This window comes from Neospora caninum, chromosome XI (assembly GCF_000208865.1).
Source record: "Neospora caninum Liverpool complete genome, chromosome XI".
In the NCBI taxonomy this organism is placed as follows: domain Eukaryota; phylum Apicomplexa; class Conoidasida; order Eucoccidiorida; family Sarcocystidae; genus Neospora; species Neospora caninum.
Window position 1 is genome coordinate 5,879,284 of NC_018397.1, and position 21,498 is coordinate 5,900,781.

Genomic DNA, 21,498 nt, shown 5'->3' on the forward strand with positions numbered 1-21,498 from the left:
AAGAGAAGAAACATGAAGCCATTGGAATTGGCACCCGGTGGCGTGGGTGCTGACAAAACAGACGACCCCTTCAACCCGCCGACTGTCTTCCTATTTGGATGAGGGAGAACAGGGGAAGAGCAACAAGCCACCGCGAATATTTAAAGTACATCAGATTAAAAACGACAAATCGGTTTTTGCCTCGTTTGGAAATTTGGACAAATACAAGCAACAAAACCTCTAAAGTCATGAATGTTGATTGCCACGTACTGTGGAATGAAATGTGATAGGCAAGGTTGAACGAGACACACGGTCAACGCGATAAACCCTGGGCGATGGCTTCACTGTTCACGGTTTTTCTACAGGCGCTGTTCCCTGGTTGCTGAAAAGGCAAGCGGAGGCTTCCTTCGGTTTGTGTTCAGCCGTGAAAACGTTCGCGCAAGTGGTCTGTGAGAAGTGGAACTGACTGCTGGCTGTGTGTGGATTATCGGCAGCAGAGAAGACCCACTTTCTCTGCATTGTGCTGCTTCGCTGCTCAAGCGCGAGAGCAGTTTAGAGCGAGAAAGCTCAAGAGGTCCCCGTCAGTTCCTCCATGACACTAGCTCTTTCCCAAAGCAAGGCAGCGTAGTGCGTGCCACCACATTCCCCTTGTGGTGATATGTCTTCATGACAAAAATCATGGAACTCCTGGGACATGTTGAAAGCCCGACAGAAACACTTCTTCGCGGCTGTGTCTACCACCGGGGACGATGACAAATCGAGCTCTGGGGAGTTGAGGAGCGAAGCCGGATGAGCCAAGCTTCGGTTTGACTTGGGGGAGCGCTTTTGCTGTACATATTCCATCGCTGACTCCAAAGTTTTTGCAGTTCGAGCCTCCATCGGCACATGCAAAACGTGGTTTTCACCACAAAAAAGGAGACCATCGGCTGACACATCTCCTGTGGACGTGTGGGAGTCCTCGCTTGCGAACTGGTCGGGGTCCCAGCCAAATGTGGCCAAGAAGAAACTGTCGTCCATGATGCAGCTTTCTTCGTCTGACACCTCCACAACAGAGGTTACAGAGTTTAGGGAGTTTGGTGTGACCGCTGTTGCCTCCGACTGGAGATTCCTGCTTGGATCTACGCCTCCATAGTCAGCATCAACTGAGAATGCTGCTTGACACGGCCCCAGGGCAATTTGAACGCATGCCTGTGGTGTTTTACAACGGTTCCCAACATCTGCGGCATCCAAGAGCTTCCCGTGTATTTGTTCTGTCGACCGATCGTGCATGAACTCCACTCCAGCAAGATTGGTATCATGGATTGGGACAAGGTGGCGGCTAGGTGTATCGCCGCTCGTTTGTGACCCAGAAGGAGTGCCAAAAACCTCGAAGTATTCCAAACGGCTGTGCTGTGACCTTGTCGCTGGAGAGAACGAAGCAGAGGGATTGTACATGTCGCACAGAAAGAGACTTGAACGTGAACAAACGGGAGGCATAGCTGAACTCTCACAAAATACTCTGTGACTGGACGACGATTCTTTGTTACATGCCCGGGTGCTTTCCTCGGATCTCCTGCGCCGACCTCGGCCGTGAGGGCAGCCACGAGCAACGGCCCACTTCCGCAGGTTTGCGGCAGCGGTGGGCGTGCTGGCCTCACAGTCATATGGCGGGCTCTTCGGAAAAGAGTAGTCAATCCGAAGTTCCGTAGAGCTTTCCGGGCACATCGAACGGGTCTCGCTGCGCTTGTCCTCTGGCTGGGCTCGACATCTGACAGAAACATCACTGAACGCTCTCCTACTCCGTTCACTCCCGTGCGGATCTCTGAGTAGTCCGCGACCCCTTCTGGTTTCTAGAAACATCGTGATTTTTCAACACACTCGACGGATCTACATACGCATTAGCCAATCGCCACGGTAAACACCCTGGCATGGGACTCGAAGCCCCGATCGGGTAACACAGCCGTGCGAACGACTCGTGACAGTGACAAAAAAAACGCGATGAAAAGATATATACAAGACGAACAATGCAATGAAGAAGCGATATAAACGATTGGGACACAAATGGACGAACCAAAACTCTTTGCACCCTCCCGGCAGTGCCGCCGATGCAGCGAGCATCGATGTCGAGGTGGCTGTGAAATGGCGATCCTCTTCCTTTTCGCATCGCAGTTTGCCGAAGGAAGAGTGCGTATTGCCAAGGCCACCAGTTGGATTCTTAATTGGAACTTCAAACACAAGTCACAACATATATTGCACCTCACCGAATATATCTATAAGGAAGCGATTTGAATGGTCTTGGATTCCATGTCAGCCATCCGACTGTCCACGCAAGCACCACTAGTTGGAAAAATGGCACAAGGCTTTGGGCGCTGTGTCAAATACGACCACATGGAGGGTACGGCAGGAGCTGTACCTCCAGGCTGGCAGTCACCTGCTGATCTACAAGACAGTCGACAAAGTAGCTGAGAAAGTGAACTGAAGCCTCAGCGAGTTGCCAGGGCAGTCGGAAGCTCTACACACCTGCTAAAAGTTTACCACTAACACACTCTAGTTGGGCACCCTACTTGGTCTACTTCGAACAGAGGGAGCGTGGCACAGAGAATTACCGAAATCCTCTGAATTCTTTTATATTTTCTCCACGCTTCTTGAATAGAAAATCACGACGGCATCGCATAATAGCAACAACCGTATCGAGTGAATCCGGTGCTCCAGCAACCGTGTATATCGACGCATATGATGTGTCTGATGAAGGAGCTGGTGAGGCGTCTGTAGGCCGCCGGGGCGTCTAAAACTTTCAGTTGCCAAGTTGTGGACACTTATTCTGGAAGAAAGACTAACCCAGGTGTATCGCCCTGATGATGGGGGTTTGTGTCCTCTTCACATGAAGAGATGATACAGCAAATGTGCTGGTGCTGGCACCGACATCTGACAGTATAAAATATGCCATTTGCCCATATATGGTAGCATGGCTTACTGTTTTCATTTTTTCGCCGCAACAGATACCTCCCTATTTTTCTCTTACGAATGAGTGTTGGTTCCCCCGTCTGACTGCCCAACGACTGTAAGGACGTATCTGCCGAGACTAAACCCCGGCTGACCCGGTTGTGAGTTCAATGGAACGTCGCACAGCAAATAAGGACGGTCGAGCCAGTCTATGCATATGAAGAAATTCGTTGTCACTTCTGAATGGCGGGATGATAGACTCTGTGCTGCACTACGCTGGATTGGGGAGCAGGCATGCGTAGGTTACGACTGCATATGCACTTGTGTGAGTACACAGGTTCGTATCTTTTCGGTCTCTGCGTTTTGTGCAAGATGGGACCTACCGTCGAAGAAACTTTCTCACAGCGGGTTGCCTTGTGCCTGATTCTTTCAGCTTCAGTGATGGGAGGAACCCGTCCTCAGATACAATTTCAACTCGTTCACGTTTTGAAGCAAAGCTGTGTTAAAAGACTGGGTAACTTCAATGTATCCTGGCGCATGCTTGGATCTGTGAAAGCTTACGCTTTTTTTTCACTAGTTGTTATATCATCCGGAGCTTGTGGGTCTGACACACGGCTCCACAGGAAAGATACATGAGCATAGCCGACGCTACTTATCACAATATACTCTCGTGTATCTGACACTTTCAGAAATCCTGGCAAGTCCGTTGACGATCTGCGGTCGTCGACTTTTGAAAGCAGAAAAAGTTGCAAATTTTATCATCGAAATGACCTTCCTTGGATCTGATATTCCCCGCTTGCGCATTCCCTTCAAACGTGCGGACACTGACACCGGACTAACCAATAGAGAATTCTTGTATCCTCAGTGACTTTTGATCCAATTGTGCAACGGCATTCTCACTCCCAGTTGAAGTACTCTTGTGTTAAGTCTTATAATCCCCTGACCTCTTCCGTTCCGGTTTATTCTTCAGTCCTTCGGTCGTTTCTTCGTCTGGTGCTTCTCGGCATCTTCTGTCCGAGACACTTGGGTGTTAGCAATTCCGTAGGCTAGCCACATCAGGTCCGCTTAAGAAGCGTTCAGACTCACTGTATTAAACTAGGCACGTGCTCGTGCGCAAGCGCTGCAACTTTCCCGGTTGTACAAAAGAAAACAAGTTCCATAGGCATCTGAAATGGTCTGGTTGTAGAGCGAGGAGGCCATCTAGTTTTCAGGTGACCTCTGCCTCCCGGCAACCGTTCTGTTTCCCCTGGTAAAGTTCCACCTGTAGCATCATCTAAATTAGCCCTCGAAGCCCGCGTCTTCAAAGGGACTCGACATTAGCTCCGCCATAAAACGTAGCTGGCCACCATGAAGAACAACTTTGTACAGCTCGTGCCTTTGCTATATTGTGGAGTCCTTGTTGTTTCCGGGGCGGCTGACAAAGGTTTTCAGGTACGCTCTAAAAACCTTGGCAAAAGATGCCGTGGGCCCGTGACTTAGAATTCTGTGTCCGAAAAGAGACTGATGACACTGACACATCTGATGTCGGCTATGGTATTACTACAAAGAAGCCGAGACGTGTATCTCTGGCTGATGTAAGCTGAAGATTGACGTGATATACAGGGCCTCCTGTCACACTTTTCTCTCAAGTGATCTTTCTAGTTGCTTACGGTTACTCTTCAGGCTGAAACAGAAATCTCGTCTTCTTCTCTTACCAGTAAGCAAGAAAAATGCATGCGGATTTTCTTGAAGCCTATACAAGAAAGCATATGCATTTCAGCTTTGACGATGAAACACCTTCTATGCAGGCGCCACCTGTTCCGGTAACGCACCACGATGGAATCTCGAGGAACACTTTCCTCTACTGCGACAAATCCCGACAAATAACGTTGAGCAAGCAATTCTGGACAGACTTGAGGACAGAGCGGCAACATTCGCTCAAAAGCACCGGGGAACCTTGGATATATCCCTGGGAGAAGCACTGGAAGAATATGAAAAGATTGATGAAGACCTCGACGCGCTTGTCGTGTACTGGAGCTTGAAAACCAGCCAAAATTTGGGTGACGACACACTCAGACGAAAAAGAAGCAACGTGGATACCAGGGCGAGCAGGTGAATTACACCAGGAATAGTAGCATCCGTGTGTCATCCGTAGAGCCTGCATGGGCGTCCTGCTAGTGTCTGACGCAGATCACGTATACATACATATAAATGCATATATGTTCTCGTAAACCTGGTCTGGCGACTCAGTGGATTCTATATCGCAATAGAATCGACCGCAAGACGCATGCGCGTACACCGGTACGGTGTGTGGGTGTGTGCATCTTACTCCAATGTATGTGTTCACAGTTACGTGTAGCAGCTCATATGTATGAATGTATGTATGTATGTATTTATTTGCAAGAGTACACAGGTACATACAGATATTTAGAAATATTTTGTGGAGAGGCGCGGCTATATTGCATATGCCCGTGTATTTGACTTAACACGGGTACGGTGCCAACTAGGGTCAAGGGCGCTCCCTAATCGCTGTTTTCGCTTGTTTACGGTGGCAGAATACGGGCAGATCACTTGGCATTTCTCGTGCATGAAATTGCGCATATGCGGCCGGAGACGTTGGAGCAACTTCTTTCAACCGATGAGCGCGTCCGGCAGTACTATTCCTTCGTCGATAGGATTCGAACACAGGGCCAGTTTCTACTGGACGAAACCATTGAAAAAGCATTGGACATCCGTGCACCGTGGACATCACCAGACATCGCGGTCAAAGCTTATCGGAAGCAGCTGAGTTCTTCGACCTTCCGACTAGCAGGACAGCCGGACGTTTTCTCCTACACACAAATACGAGAGCTCATGCGAAGTGAAAACCAAGAGATACGACACCACGGGCAACAAGCAATCAAGGAGTGAGTTCACAATGAAAAAAATTCTGATGGCACAGACCAGTAGTGATAAGTTTGTTTTCACGCCACAATCTTTCCGAGTTATCATGCTGGATGCAGAATGAACTCGCTGAAATCGAGACGTTCTCTATCGTGCCCGACTTTTTTTCGATGCTACTATGCATGGGAATAAGCTTCGTCTAACCTGAAATGTACAGCCAATCAGGACTCATGCTTGTTCTTGACTATCATGTTCAGCCTATTTGCTCTCATACTGTATAAAGCTCGCTGAGATTTATGATATCCGTAATTAACATGCCACACCAAAACAGATTCTCCATTTTTGTGGGAGAGCCTGCTGCGGAGTCCGTCCGTCTCTGACAGATCAAGCGATAATTCATGGCCTAGCCTTCTTTAACGTGGTTCCAGTCACTGTTGGCGTCTTCTACCATGTGCCAAAAGACAGGTTTAGAGGGAAGAAGAAACGGTTGTTCCAATGCGACGATAGTGATCCACAGACAAAGTACCTGCGAAAGTGAGCCGTAATCTGTAATCATCTCACTGGGACGCTTTTCGTTTGTCTTCGCATGAATGCAGTGGAATCGTCGAGAATCGCATTGACAAATTCGCTTCTCTTGCTCTCAATATGGTCGTCGGCAGTTGGAGCATTGAAACTCGAGAGAGAGGCTATCCTGTAGGACGTGCCCCAAATGAATACAAAGAAATAAAAACGCAACGCGAGGAAATATGTATCTATCCATGCATGTGTATATGTATGTTCATACAACGGCTCACAAAGACACACACATATATACATATACCCCTGTTCCCACGCCGCTGTATTTGTATTTTAGTATTGATTCCTATAGTGACGTATATTCCTACGTGCGCAAATTGCTTATATGCATGTGTATGCATATGCTTGCCCACAAGGTATACATATTTGTATACAACTTAATACAGGTTTGGCATCCAGGTGCGTTTGTTTGTTCCGTCCCGGGAGTCCACACTGCATTACTTTCTTTTTTCGTGGGCCTTCCTCGACCACAGCAAGTGTCATGCACCGGTGATGCGCTTGAAATGAATTTTTGAGCATGTGGAGCTCGGGTGTGTCCAACAGTCCCCCCGGTCCCGGCGAAACGTATTGAACAGAATATCCGATGAAATTGTCGACGCGCTGATAGCTGCAGTGAAGAAGGAAGGTGTCGAACTTACGAGGAGGGCCTTGCTCCTGAAGAAGCAGCTTCTCACCGCAACAGGCAAAATCAAGGTGAGCCATGCAGCACAGGACGCTTCTCGTTGTAGGAAGATTCATCCAGATTGTTCCGCCATGTACTGGATATTTGTACTTGTGGCAACTGAGAGTCAATGCCGGCATGATAATGCCGTCTTTCCTTTTCCTTTTCTAGATTTTCTAGAGATCTAGACTGTTAGTCGGAATGTGCCGCAGACCACCAGGTAGCAATCCGTACCGCTTACTACAGGAACGTTAGATTTCATCTTCATGAGTCATATGATGGTCAACTAGTTTTTTATATTAAAATGATTAAGATTACCTCAGTCAAATCTGCCGCTTCAAACCAGAGTAGCGACCTTCATGGACTGGCAGCAGCTCTCTCCAGACTGTTCGCGGATGTTCTCTGTGCGCAGCCCGTTTGTGTACGTTGATATCCAGGCATTTTCCTTCGTGGACCGCCTGGCTCCCTTGACCTTAAGCAGGGATTCGTCGATGGATGCGAACGCGCGTATCCCTTGGTGCCAAGCAGTCGAGAAAGTCAAAAAAGGCTATGCGAGCTTCTCTCCGGTGTTCGTGCGGCTTTTCGAGAATTTGTTGAAGGAAGGGCGCATTGATGCTGCTCCGGCAGAAGGAAAGCAAACGGGTGCTTTCTGTAGCGGTGGCACGCCGGCTACTGGTCCATTCATTCTTATGACACACACTGGAGTGAAGGCGAACGTCCAAACTTTGGCTCACGAGGCAGGTCAGGCAGCAGATTTGTTGGGTCCTACAAGTTCTTTCATCACATCTGCCTGGAGATCCACAGTGTGCTCCGGCGGCCGCCCTGCCAATAGCAGTCTGTATCGAGTAGAATCCAGGCAATAGCAAGTAGAAGAAAGCTGCCGAAGAGGTGCAGGGCATCGCCTACTCATCATGCAGCAGAATTTGTGAAAAGCTCCAGAAGGTGTGATTCCTTTTGTTTCATGTTTCTGGTCCCGTACTCCTATAGCCATTTCTGATCTGCAGCTGGTGAGGAGGTACTATATCCTCTCTTCAATTCCTTGAACTTTTTTTGTTGTCCCGTTCTCCTAAACGAGATCCCTCTCTCCTTCATATGTCTCCACCCCGCCCGGTTATCTGTGCCTTCTATGACGAAATTCATTACGAGCAGTTCGTTCCGAGCTTGGCTTTGTGCTCCGGTGATCCATCCTGGGCCGCTTGTTTTCCCAGCACCTCTCAGTCAGTTTGTAGCTTTCTGTTGCAACCGGCATTGTAGACATCTTGACTTGTGTGTTCTTTGTCCAAGTACATTTGTGCTGGCCCTGACAGAGAAACCATATATACATTCTTAGCATGGCTACCATGAGGCTTGCCATGGAGCTCGCATCTCACGAGCACACATACTGAACAGTGCCATCCGGTGTCAAATGCCCTCGTTTTTGCTGCGGCAGGACATGCAATTCACTTCCTGCTTGCGTACGAGCAGGGCAACCTACAATACCATCCTCCTCTTCCACTGGCAGAAACTGCAAGCTTGATGGGTGAAACAATCGTGTTTTACCATCTACTGGACCAAACGGACTCTCCTCAGAAAGTTCTAGAAATGCTCATTGAACACGTGGACAGCTTGGTTGGCACCATCACTCGTCAAGTCTCTTTCGATCGGTTCGAGGTCAGTAAGCTGAGTAGGGGTATATCGTGCATCTTTGTCCCATTACAAAACACCACGGGGTGGGCAAGCTTTCTAGTTGTGTCGAAGAACCGAATCAGCATGGGGAAGAGATACCCTTCTGATCTAAAGAAAGCACCTGGCGTGCCGACGATCCGAGATCCGTAACGCGTGTAACGGCGTTAAGTCAGTCTCGATTCTCGCCCATCGGCTACATTTAGGCGTTCGGCTGCACGCACGGTTGACTAAATCTATTCGAGAATGAGAAAGTACAGTTGAAAGGAGCTTGTCTTCTGGTCCACACCAACGACAGTAGGTAGCTCATGTGTATGGATGATATTGCTTTAGGGATGCGATGCTAGTCAGGACTGGGTCACGCTTTGCCTGACAACAACTACGGAACTCCTCCAAATGGCTTTATATTTACTATTTCCCAAAGCTGCTAGGAAGAACTAAGACGTAGAAATGATGTATGACCGTTACCTGTCAGTCAAAACGCTAGTTGTACTCCACGCCGTGCCGGGATAGATACGCTGTCATTTTGTTGTCCGTTGGCAGGAACTTGTGCACGAGGCGCGGCTCTCAGGGATCGTGGGGGACGAAGACTTCGACCAAATGTGGCTTCAGAGCACCAGGTACGCCTGTTACTCGCAAATGCGCTGCGTTGGCCTCCTGAGGGATGGCGATAGTTTTTCGTCATTATCAGCCATTCACTTGCGACAGCTTGAGATCATCTGCCAACTGTTACCCGATAGGCTGGACAGAGTAAATGACAACTACGGTGTGTGTGCAGGGAATTTTTCGGCGACGAGGGGGACGTGTTCGATGACTATGCAGGCATTGAAAAAGACTGGAGCACTGTTCACCACTTCACAAAGGCCCCTTTTTATGTCTACTCTTACGCTCTTGCGGACCTGCTGGTAGGTTCGCTTCTCGCAGCGAGGTCAAAGAATAATGGAAGTGATTTCGAGGAAAAGTTTATTAGCTTCCTCCAGGCGGGCGACACGGCCGACCTTGAGACAGCCCTCCGCCCTTTTGGACTCGACCCTAAAACACCGTCGTTCTGGAGAGAGGCTATCGGAATGAGACTAGGTGAGGATGCTTTCCAATGCAGGAAGTATTGTTGTGTTCAAGGTTTTATCGCAAGCCGATGAATGGAGCTTGTGCCTCATGCACTCATTTCAAGGTGACGCCGGTATGAAGGTCCATCTGTGTGTCTTCAAAAGCATCTTGACCACGGACAAGCAAGTAACAGTAACGAGCAGTTCGGGCTGTCGCAAGAACCGTTCGGGAGTGTTCGAGGCCGGCCTTCTCTTGCTTCTCGTTTTCTTCAGGCACTGCAGTCGAGCGCGCAGAACGAATAGCGGCTGAACTAGGCTACATAGAGGCTACTGGTTACTGAATTCCTTCCGGAATGCTACCTCTTGAAGCCAACACAAACGCAGGTCGCACGCGTCTATAGGCAAGAGTCGTTACTACTTAAGATGTGATTAGCTAAGGGCTTCGTGTAAATCACTAGCTTGCCCCCATGCTGGCTGTAATTTGGATGGAGAGCCTCTGTAGCGCCGTGTGTGGTATTGCTCGCTGTGCAGCTGGCACAGATTCACGATCTTGACGTCTTCTGAGTCTCATAGCGTGTACTGTTATGGTTGTCACTAACCAAACCTTCCGCCTCCTGAGGCACTCAGAACCCTCACTGAAAACAAATATGAAAGCTGGGAACGTGTGGAGGAAGTCCCTCTCGGCTGAGGCCGGTAGTCTCCACCTCGTTTCCGGCGGCTGACTGGCAATGATGCTGGCCAACAGGGGAACCGCCTGGTCCTTCACTACCAACATAGCCTCCCTGATAACATGTTTGCCATTCATTGGCAACGATAGAAAATTCTTGCAAGGTCGTGTTGAAGGGTGCACGAACAGGGACACGAAGGCTGACACTGTACTTCAGCACCTGTCGTCGTGTTTGTAACGCAGCAAAACGGAAGCTGAGTTTTTTTTTGGCTGAAGCACGGCTCTCAATGCATGAACGAATCCGCCGGTGTTAGTCCTGTTCTGTGTCACAGTCTCGAACCGGGTCCGCTTGCGCTCTGCCATATTGGGAGGTGGCTCGAAAGCAGCCGTTGCGTCTGGCCCGCCGTCGCAATCGTCTGCGGCCCTTCGATATAAAGCTGCAACCAGCTCTATGAGCGAAGGCAGGCAAGGTGGAGGTTTAACATAGAGACCAGTGTGGATAGTTGTGGTTTTCTCTAAGACTCAGAGAGTTCGATGGGTGAGGCATTATATCGGAAATGGTATACTTTTCGCCTACTTTATATTTGCCCCGTTAGAGATGCCTACCATTTTTCAGTCGACCTGGAAGTAAAGTGTGAGCAGCAGGCTGTGTAGCATGAAAGATTCCGTCACTGGACGGACCAAACGTGTGCACACAGGGGGATCCCTAGCAACACTGGTTGAAACGAAAGTGTTCAGGCTGTGTGTAGGGGTGCCCCTTATATTGGCTGGTTATGGTGTGGGAGAGAGATTACGTGGTGGCAGTCACAACAAAAGGTGAAAATTGGTACCTTGTGCAAGAGGTTACCATTGGCCCACTGCGAGTGAGTGAAGCACGCAGCTATCGTTGACAGAACGGTGGCACGCTTGCCATACTTCGTGAAAGTGGCGATACGGCGACACCCACCATGAGTCCAGACGATCAGGAAAAACCGTGTCGTCGCTCTGAGACGCTATCAGAAATCCCGGTTGACAGAGAATCTGGAAGAGAGGCTATCGTAACTCTCTTGCAGGCTGCATTCTGTAAGGGACCGCGGGAGGTCAGCGCAGGACTCCACAGAGCCGTGTCAGACACAAGAGGAGGCGAGCTATTACAAGCGGAGGCAGGTAATCCGGCCGAAATCGGATCGCTTCTACCTGCCTTCAAGGATGGTCTGGGGAGGACAGCGCTGCATTACGCTTGCTTGGGGAAGCGTCCCGTTAACGCAGAATGGATTTTGAAGGCGTGTCCCACCATAGTCGATTACAAGGACAGTACCGGTGAAACTGCTCTGATGATGGCGTGTCGGGCAGGAGATGTCGTCATGGTCAATTTGTTGCTGAACTTCGGCGCGGATGTGAACAAGAGAAGCCAAACCGGGGTCACCGCTCTCCATTTAGCAGCTGAGAGCGGCGATGAGGCGTGCGTGAGAGCGTTGGTGGATGCGGGTGCAGAGGTGAGCACGGGAACGGAGGGGAGAGGACTTTGAGGGTTGGACTTCTGGCTCCTCCGCAGTGGAATACTGGCTGCCAAATAGCAACTTTGCGGTAGCCGACCCACCGTTTGTTGCACGTATAATGGCGCAAACAGTATCAATCGAACCTCTGTTATCCAGGTGGTGTCGTTTGAGCACTTGGTAGCACAGGCAGGGTTCACTCGTGCATCGTAACATGAAATGCGTGATAGCAATCAAAAACAGTTGCACAGAATCTCTTTATTCTGAGCAGCACATTTGGTAGACGATGCATGCATTTGTGCATGAAGTACCATTGCCGTTGACATATTATCCGACTTTGGGTGCAGCTTCGATGATGACATCGCGTACCGCTGCAATTGATTTACGATGGATTTACTAGGGGCGTCAGAGTATCTTAAATGTGGAACTATCGTGGCTTAACCATCTTGTGAAAGTGTCCGTAGGAGCTGCTGCACTGATGAAAATAAAAATTTCGTAAACTATGCTCACTGGAGCTGCGTGTATGGTGCTTTGCGTACTATTTCCGTTCTCTTCGAAGTGATGTGGAATGCTCGCTAGCATCTCAATTGCAAAGTAAAAGAAGCAGCAAATCAAATGTAGTCGAACTAGTTTAAATACTCCATTAAAAGATCTTTTTCCCTTCGAAAAGGGAGGTGCCTAGATACGTATGTGCGGCGACGTGACCTGCGAACGTTGTTTTTCAGGTCAACTGCTTTGCGGAGGCATCTGGCAGCCCGTTGCAGTACGCAGTAATGAGTAACCACTACGGGGTGACAGAGGTGCTGTTACAAAAGGGGGCCGATCCTGATTACCCATTCAACGTGCAGGGGTCGCATCTATCGGTATTCCCACCGCCTCTGTTGTTCGCGTGTAACGCGCGTCAGGATAGCATCGCAGAGTTGTTACTAAATAACAACGCAGATCCGAATCTGCAAGACGAACACAATTGGACAGCGCTCCAGTGTGCCGCAGAGAATGGAGCCTACAGGGCGGTGGTGGCCTTGCTCAAGGCGGGGGCGGACCCTGACGTGGTGACGCAGGTGAGCGCTGTCTGCTTTTCATTGCATACTGTCTTTCGATCGAGGATGACACGTCCACTTCATTGCATTAGCTAAGCCGTAAAACCGTAACTACTAAAGGAACATTCTATAGTAGAAGCATGGCGACTTGAAACGCTCTACACTTGAGGTAGGATGCTGGTACATACGCAGTCGCGTGCTTCTCATTTGTGTTGCAGGGATTAACAGCATTCGATCTAGCCATGCAGCACCAGAACTGGGCGATTGCAGATATTCTAAAAGACAAAACGGCCCTTTTAATCGGCAAAGACCAAATTTTCACTGCGGTAAGACTACGAACGTCAACTGTATGTGGATAGAGAAGGCCTACGGCAAAAACGTGTCGACATGTGAGGCGTGAAGGCGAAAGCGGTTCTCAGTTAAACAAAAGCATAGCTCAGGAGGGCCGTATATGGTCGGAGATCTACCGAGAGGTAGTACAGAAAAATAGACACTTCGGGAGAAATGCGTTTACTTCTCTACGAGCGTAGATGCTCCGTGCGACGCCTAGAATCTCGCTTACTGGTTGTCACATCAAGCAGGTCGCAGAACAAGAGAACAATGGCAAATGGTGCTGCTGGAGTAGGGGTCTCTCAGCACACGTCTGGATGGGGCTGCACTTACGTCAGATAGTGAAGGGATCCAAGACAGTAGAAAAACTGCGCGGGGTATGAAGTTTTGTGTGGATCACTATGACTGTTTTCAGCTGCACGAGGCTCGCCGGAAGCGTTATGAGATGGAGGCTTTCGCAACAGAAGAACATAGGGAAGCGGATGACGAGATTGTAGATACTGAGGCTCACCAGCAGCAAGTGGATGACGCGATGAAGGCGAAGGCAGATGGGGATGCCTTCAACGAATCAGGGGATTACGCTCTGGCCATCGACAAGTATACGCAGGTACGGAAAGGCACTTTAAAATTGTGAAACCGTGCAACCGCCTAGAGTGGGCCGCTGACTTCAGCACCGATATACACTACGGTGCACCGTTAACTCGGGGGTTCAAATGTATACGAACGACCGTCGAAGTCCGTTTGCCAGCTGATTAAGAATAGTATTTCTTTTTTTTTTGTTTGGCAGACAGGAGCGTCTCTTGCCAATTCTCAGCAGATACTGGTTTTTCGGACATCCGGAAGAATATATTCTAATCTTACCTGGTTTCGGTGTAGCCTCCCAAACTCTATCTCCGGATTGCCCCGAGGCGTGTCATTCTGAGTATCTGTGATGCACAATCTGATTGCTGAGTTCGCGCGATTTCCATGCTTGTAGAAATAGCAAGGCTCCGCAGACAGAGTTCTTTTGAGGGTATATGGTTCTTTTGGTCCAAGCTCATCTGTAAACAATCATGGCACCATTGCCGAGTAGGGTAAAGGCCCGTAATGAATTTAGACTTACCAATGTACTCCTCATCAGTAGTACAACCGCCCAAACGACCATTCCTTCACGAACGCCTCATCCGTTGACCCGTAGGCATTCAAAGTATGACGGATGGCTGGCCCCGCGACAGTAACAGTAGCGTCCAGTTGTTACGTACGACCGAAACATAGATCACACTGTCTGCCCAGCCACATTCCGTGAAGCTGCTGCGCTTAAAACTGCTGAAACGTGACTCCTTACGTTTAGGCTCTTGAGCAGATGCCGGTTGACAAGACGACGAAGGAAGCACGGGCGATGCTATACGCGTCGCGGAGCATGATGTATATAAGCTTGGGGGATCTTGAGTCAGCGGAAACTGACGCTCATAAAGTAAGCACGCCGCAGTCCTGCGGTGACATCTTTCTGCTGGAGAGTCCTCCTGCTTTGCTACAGCAACCCGATAGTAGTTCGTAGCGATAGCCACTGTTACCAGAACTGGGGGCACGAACGTTCTGCGCCACTGACGTCGCAACTCGCAAATGGGTACGAAAAACAATCGTCCGCGGCTACAGGTAGACCGTGTATAGTACCGGCTTCTATCGAGCAAGCGTTTCACTTGTCGAACAAGCCCCACTTCTATTGCGGAGGCGCCAAGTGTGTTAAGGGCGCGCCCTGCGTATTCCTTCAGGCTACAGAACTAGACCCTCTGTGGAGCAAAGGGTACGCGGTGAAAGCCCGTGTGTACAAGGCGAAGAATCAGACTGAGGAGTACACGAAGCACCTGTATGAGGCATGTACACGACAGAAGACTAGGGATGATGAGCTCATGTGAGTTTCTAGACGTACTCAGAACACAGGAGGGAAAGGACTGTGTACGTGTCGAGGAGCTGAATGCGAAGGTAGTTGGTGAGGCACCCATTAGCGCGCCCTTAAACACACGACGGGGGGGGCGAAGTGAAATACAGCAAAGTCCGTGAATCGTGCATAAGAAACTGTATACCTTCAATACCCACTGAGCGTGGGCTTATGGTGTAGCTTGCAGTGCGCATATTGTTTTTGTAGGATTTTATGTAACTGCATACAGGGGAAAAAAGTGAAGGGCTCCATAGGATGCAAGAGAGATATGAGTGATCAGTGACGGTGACGCAAAGGGTTTAGTGCAGATTACTGTCGAGTCGGAATTAAGGAAGTTTTGGCCTCCGAAAACTGAAACTATGTTGAAGGGTGCGCAGCGCAACTCTCCCGGTAAAGGGCCACGACGCAAAAATACAGGAATTTTCTTGCTCCATCGATGCATTGTTTGTGCATGCAGATCGGAACTTAAGAAAGCCATAACAGTGTCTAGGCGGAACCAGACAAAACAGCAGCAGGCTCCGCCTACCGTCGTCGAGATCAATGGGTGATTACGACCGTACGCGCACTACTTAACCGCGCCGGTATACACTTCCTTCCACCTCTAGAGCCGAGGTGGGAAAGTGTAGCAGCCGGGTACGGTCACTCGGTAAAGATACGTGGCCTTGCGGACCGACCTACGGGCGCCATCGTCGCCGGGGAACGCCACTGAGCCAGCTTTGAAGAGTGTGAACCGGCAAACGTCCACTTCGGCAACGGGTGCCGTTGTCTTAGTGCCGTAAGCGGTGCGCTTGTTGAGATCGCGTTGCTGAGAACTGGGAGTCCCCAGTGTGTCCAAAACTGGACTCTAGGTCAGAAAGTTTTTGAAAAGGCAGTGGAGCGACTCAGGATGAGCTCCTTGCCCAACGCGATAACTGACCGAGCGACAGGCTCCACAACAACACCGGGGTCCGAGGTACGTGACCTGAATCCGGGAAGGGCACTGCAGCAGTGGGCGAGGTTTAAAATGTGTCGGCTTAAAACCCAACACCTCATAGGTAGGTCGCGTGCACGCGCGAACGAAATTCTGATGTAGGATCATTGAATCCAGAAACTGGGTTGTGACTGAACGTGCCAAAGCTCTGTCGTCTTTGAAAAAGCGAAACAAAGGCGACTGACTGCCGATGCCTGGGCGTAGTGGCTAGGGAATTGCAGAGAGCACCGTCGCCCGTCAAAGAAGGACGTTGGGATAAAACGTTGAAAATCCAATCGATCCTTCCTAGCGTGGTCACGCGTGACAGCGATGCTTTTTTGCGTGTGTAATCCGAGGCACACCGAGCCACACTTGCCATGAGGCGCTTGGTTGCCGTGCCTGTCGACACCACCATTTACGGAGATTAGGTGACTCCTGATGGATGAACTACCTCGGGCCGTATTCGGAAGTCTGGATAGTCGCGCATACGAACACAACACTGTGGTGACCATCAACGCTGTGTGCTTGTTAGTCGCATCTTGGCATTTGAGCAGTTTGCCTTTTGGATGCCACGGCAGATACCGTAGTTCCGCGCATAAAACGTTGTTACCGTTGCGGTGGGCTGTAGGCATGTTATGGGATTGGGTGAGCGCCACCGGCGGTGGCTCTGCCACCGTCGGGTGGACGTATTTTCTCTAGGCTATACCTTGACCGAACACACATGCAACCTGTCGCCCCTGTGCGGTCGAAGGGAGATCGGTGTTATGGGGAAGTTCGCTGGGAGTGCTGAAATGTAAATCCACAGCAAAGCGGGAAGTCTAGAGCGTGACGCAAATCCAGTCCTTCAGTTGGCAACTACCTGTGCATCATTTTGATGCTCACCGGGGTCGGCATTCAGCTTACCAGTCACGTGGTGCTTTGAACAGACACCAGGCATTTCGCGACGCAGCTGTGTCCCATTCACTACCCGATGCCATCGTGGGGCTACACAGTATGCAGCCCCTCGACAGAAAATCGTCATATCTGCAGACTCCTTTTACTTTCCCTGGCGTCCGTCAGGAATGCAGGGGAAACTGGCGTCCAAATCGACGAAACAGGCCACATAGTTGAGAAAATAATTCTCCATCGCTTGTACTCGTGTGGAAAAGTCAGAACCAGAGGCGCTTGAAGTGGCGCGGACGCCTAAGCAACATTCCATTGTATCCAACGGTATTCAGCTTTGCTCTGGCACCACATCCTTGATCTGGTCTCCACTGTTCGAGTTTGCCTAAACAGTTTCAGTCTCCCGAATCACGAAAATATGAGTCGCACAAACTTGTGAGGCCGCCAGTTGAATTGAGAGAGATTACCAAAATTTCTCACATGTGGAGCAGACGCGACTCTTGTTTGGCCGTGTGCACATGAAACAACCGGTCAACAGAAGGAAGAAGTAAGACAGACACTTGGGTGCCAGTAAGACAGACACTTAGATGCCACTTTCTCATAGTGGCTAAAGAACTGTGATTAGTTCCGGCCACTAAGAAACTTTGATAAGTCATCAAGCCGAACTCTGCGAACAACCACACCATCGAAGCCTCACGTAGCCACACCGACGCTGGAATGGAAAACAACCTTCTGTTTGCACAATGCGCCTTCACCTTATCTGGTCCTCAGCTACCGATCTACCCTATGTTGTATACGACATTACTACTTAAGGCACGGAACTGTCATGCAGTCGAATCGGCAGGAGGCGGCGGAGCCGACGGTGCTTCCACGCCGGAGTCTCCTATTGTTGGAGTAGGTTCAGCATGCCGCTGATCCGACGCGCCATTTACAGACCCAGAGCGCCCCTCTGTGGCCCCACTCTGTGCAGGCGCAGGACCATCAGGTGGCGGAGGAGCGTGACTTGTGGTGACAGCGGGGGACTGTTGCGCCGTCTCGCTGGACGGCTCACTGGGGACCGCCGCCCACGACTCGTTTACACACTGTTGAACACGACGATTGTATTCGCGACGGTTCTCCGCATACAGACGAGCTGCCTCTTGGTTAGCAGGGCTGCTCGGATTTGGATCACTCAACAACGACTGAAGGACATCGCCAGAAACAAAAAGCCACAGCCGTACGATACGAGGAGCCACCCGGTGTAAATGTGAGGGCTGCTGTAGAAGGAACTTCCTAACCGAAACACGCTGCCAAAAATACCAAGAAATGTCAACCCACTGGCTACACAGGGTTATGTCGATAAAAAGAGCACACAGAGGTAAGGGGTCTCTCTGGTTCGCCAGAAGTATGTAAACGAAACAACACCATTACACGCCCTAACGAAATGCAACGGTGTTAGCTGCAGGAATGCTGTGCTGCCACATATAAATGCGTCGCCTTGCGCTGCCTATACTGTTCAGGGTGTTGGGCCGGAGCATGTGGTTACCTGAATTGACGTCAGAATAGCGGAAATGTCGTATATCGGACTCCATTGAGTTTGAAGAATATCAAGGCAGATGTTGCCATCATTATATACTACATACACACACAGCAATTCGTGCGGAACAGTACAGCGCGTGAAGACAGTAAGTTGACCGAATAGAAAGACCGCACGCCCCTGCCTGCTCACTCAATCAGTATCCACAACTGCATGTAAACCTCAGCCTCCTGCCGTCTCTTTTTCATCACGACGCTCTCCGCAAGGCAGAAGATACGTGCATCAAACATGCTTCAGCCAGTGGGAGCACCACTGGAAAGTCGCTGTCACCGTGGCGCTGAACACTTTCGCCCGGTACACGTTGTTTCCTGCAAATTGCAGAGCCTTCGCAGATTCGCTCGCTTCGGGCCAGCGATCCCTCCACCATCCGCCTCTTCGGTCTGCGATACAGAGACACTCAGCAAAGGGTCAGGTACACACTGCATCTGGCTTACCGTTAGGATGGAAGAGTTTCGACAAAAACCTCACTAGTGGAGGCCGATTCGGATACTCGTTACTGAAAATCATTTCCAGTTGAAAGGTGCCTGCATCAGAAACCGAGCAGCGACCTCAGAGACAATTGAAAAGACAGGAAACAGTAACGGGGAGGCAATGGCGAATCTGTGCGGAGCATCTCAAACGCCCAAGAAAACATCAGCCTCTGACGGGTGTTACCACGACGCGCTCCTAGTGCAACTCGCTGGGAAAGGCTTCCTATTGCCGGTGATGAATGTCTTCTGAGGCGCTTTGCTGCCTTCCTAACTGTCAGAATCCCCTTCATACGGATTGACTGTTCTTGATATGTATAGCGAATATTCCCGTCCCCAGCATCCGTTTACTGGTACCCAAACGAATAGGGAGAGAGCAAAAGAAGTGTTTACCTCCTTCCCAGGGCGTGTCCTCCGGACCGAAAATCACGGCGTTCCACTTCATGATATCGTTGCCGACTGGCGCGCCGTTGACGCCATGAGGAGGATCAGTCTGCAGTTTGCGGAAATCACGAATCAAGCGTTTCCTCTGCGAAAAAAGTTTACATGGCACACACATCGATCAGAGTTTATATAACGCACACACCGTGGCCTTGCGTGCCGAAGCAGCGGTCGACGAGACATCTCGTGAGAGATGCTCAGTATAGTACAAACAAAAGGACCCTAGAAAAATAAAATGAATGAGAAAGGAAAGCTTGGAAATTAGTAGGACGAAAGAACGACGTACCACTGGAACAAACGTACAATGGTTTGATGGATTCACTTGTATAAGCCTGCTGTCGTCAACAAAGCAGGTCCATCAACGGCGAACACATGCTCGACTTTCCTGTCTTTCGATTCTCCTTCGACAAGGTGTGGCCTATGAAATACTTGAAGCTTCCCTCTCCAAATATCCACAATGAATTTGGTGGTGCGGGTTTGGTGGTGCGATGTTCTACGGTCACTGTGGCGAGTCAGGCGTGGCCCCTTGGACACCGGCATTCACGGTCCTTGCCCACCCTGTTTACAACCCGTCAATTCTGACTGATGGCTACCCTGTGGAGAACACAAGCCGTGTGTGTATATACAGACAGCAAACTGGTGGCGTTGTGGCACTCGAGAAGAAAGCGTGTGCGTCAGGCGGCAATATCTTCCCCCCTCCTGCCTTTCATTTGAAGACAGGGCATTCCTCTTGACGTGGTCGTTCGTTGTCTACCACAAATATGCTTACGAGGACTGTGTAGGCGTAAACAAAGAAGTTGCCAAGACATGAAACATATCTGATACCTCGGTTAGTCAACGCATTGTACAGCCGCTTGCGCGCAATGGCCTCTCGGCCGGCAGCCAGCACAGGCACAACAGGGTGGGGCAGTGATGTCCAGAGAGGCGCTTCACCAGACTGTACAGAATGAAACTGAGAGAACCGGCACTCAGCAAAATAATGGCAATCCCTGAGAAGCTGGTGTAGACGGGAGTTGACGAAACGACATTTTTCCTGAGTTCTCCCAACTGGCTTACCGCGTGGCTCGACATCTTTTCGCAGGGGTTAATAGGTGGAAGAAGGAAATGGCAAATGAGGGCCAATAAAAGAAACCGGAAACGTTCTCCTCAGAGAAGGAGTGCTTACTGAAGTGGTGTCAGAACAAAAGATTTCCCTTCCATCCTCGTGTGGCACAAAAGTCGGCCGAAAGTCTCTTGTCAGCCGTAGCATGTGAGCTTGCGCACCGTCCAGCAGCACAGGATGTGACAGACCCGACTCATCATGAGCCTCTAGACGCGACGCGATTGTGACGATTTTTCACGGGCCGTCTCCCGACAAGAAGCCAGACAAAGGCTGAGCAATCGGTGCAAGGATATTGCTTTCGTGCAACTTCGGGTGGTCATATACCAGACAATGTAGTTTAGGGTTTTCTTTGCGACAGCACTGTCTTCGTGCGGCTGTCACTGTGCTCAGAAACCTGTTTTTTTGACCAGTGGCCGCATGTCGTCACATGCAGACATGAGAGACGTGACGTCTGTGCATGGCAAAAGAGTGTTCTTGTTCGACGGGTTGGTCGAAACCAGCTACAGTTTTTTCGTGTATTTTACAGTGTGGTATCCTTGTAATTACTGTAGATTTATAGTGGACTTCTGGGTACATGCTGATGTGCTTGCCGAGTCTGTTAACGTGTTTCCCGCGGGTGTAGAAAAGGCGCGAGACAGGCGCCCAGTCAGAGCGGCGTTAAAATTCTGCCGGCTGCTTAGGTCGCTCCACTGCTCCTAACTTAGGAACAACACGCGCGCAGAAGCAGGCAAAAGCGAATTGGGTACAGAACATACCGGAGGAGGTGCCATCTGTGGAGCGGCTTCACCGGCATCGTACGTTCTTTGTCGAATAAACGCTCCCGCGGTCCGGTTCCTCGTAGATTCAGGCAGTTGTTTCACGCGCAAGTGGAGTGCTGGAGAAGTCCGGCGCAACGGAATTACCGTTATCCCACGGAACCACCAAAATATGAGACCAATAGGCA

The 21,498-nt window shown here is 50.1% G+C and overlaps 4 protein-coding genes across 4 annotated transcripts; 2 read left to right on the plus strand and 2 right to left on the minus strand.

The window, feature by feature from the left end:
* Nucleotides 1-546: 546 nt before the first annotated feature.
* NCLIV_060000 (conserved hypothetical protein) lies at nucleotides 547-1,818 on the minus strand (the record flags this gene model as incomplete). Its single annotated transcript, XM_003885554.1, has 1 exon — nucleotides 547-1,818. The coding sequence occupies one exon, from the start codon at nucleotides 1,816-1,818 to the stop codon at nucleotides 547-549; it is 1,272 nt and encodes a 423-aa protein (XP_003885603.1).
* Nucleotides 1,819-5,481: 3,663 nt separating this feature from the next.
* Nucleotides 5,482-10,049, plus strand: NCLIV_060010 (putative oligoendopeptidase F; the record flags this gene model as incomplete). Its single annotated transcript, XM_003885555.1, has 8 exons — nucleotides 5,482-5,786; nucleotides 6,360-6,456; nucleotides 6,883-7,032; nucleotides 7,438-7,741; nucleotides 8,430-8,650; nucleotides 9,206-9,282; nucleotides 9,441-9,739; nucleotides 9,982-10,049. The coding sequence occupies 8 exons, from the start codon at nucleotides 5,482-5,484 to the stop codon at nucleotides 10,047-10,049; spliced, it is 1,521 nt and encodes a 506-aa protein (XP_003885604.1).
* Nucleotides 10,050-11,322: 1,273 nt separating this feature from the next.
* NCLIV_060015 (uncharacterized protein) lies at nucleotides 11,323-15,686 on the plus strand (the record flags this gene model as incomplete). Its single annotated transcript, XM_003885556.1, has 7 exons — nucleotides 11,323-11,847; nucleotides 12,576-12,911; nucleotides 13,109-13,216; nucleotides 13,636-13,827; nucleotides 14,551-14,673; nucleotides 14,972-15,111; nucleotides 15,596-15,686. The coding sequence occupies 7 exons, from the start codon at nucleotides 11,323-11,325 to the stop codon at nucleotides 15,684-15,686; spliced, it is 1,515 nt and encodes a 504-aa protein (XP_003885605.1).
* Nucleotides 15,687-17,793: 2,107 nt separating this feature from the next.
* On the minus strand, nucleotides 17,794-20,524 carry NCLIV_060020 (Ubiquitin carrier protein, related; the record flags this gene model as incomplete). The annotated part of the gene is made up of 5 exons (XM_003885557.1): nucleotides 17,794-18,150; nucleotides 18,495-18,583; nucleotides 18,980-19,069; nucleotides 19,406-19,541; nucleotides 20,510-20,524. 5 exons carry the CDS (start codon nucleotides 20,522-20,524, stop codon nucleotides 17,794-17,796), a joined length of 687 nt encoding a protein of 228 aa, XP_003885606.1.
* Nucleotides 20,525-21,498: the final 974 nt, after the last annotated feature.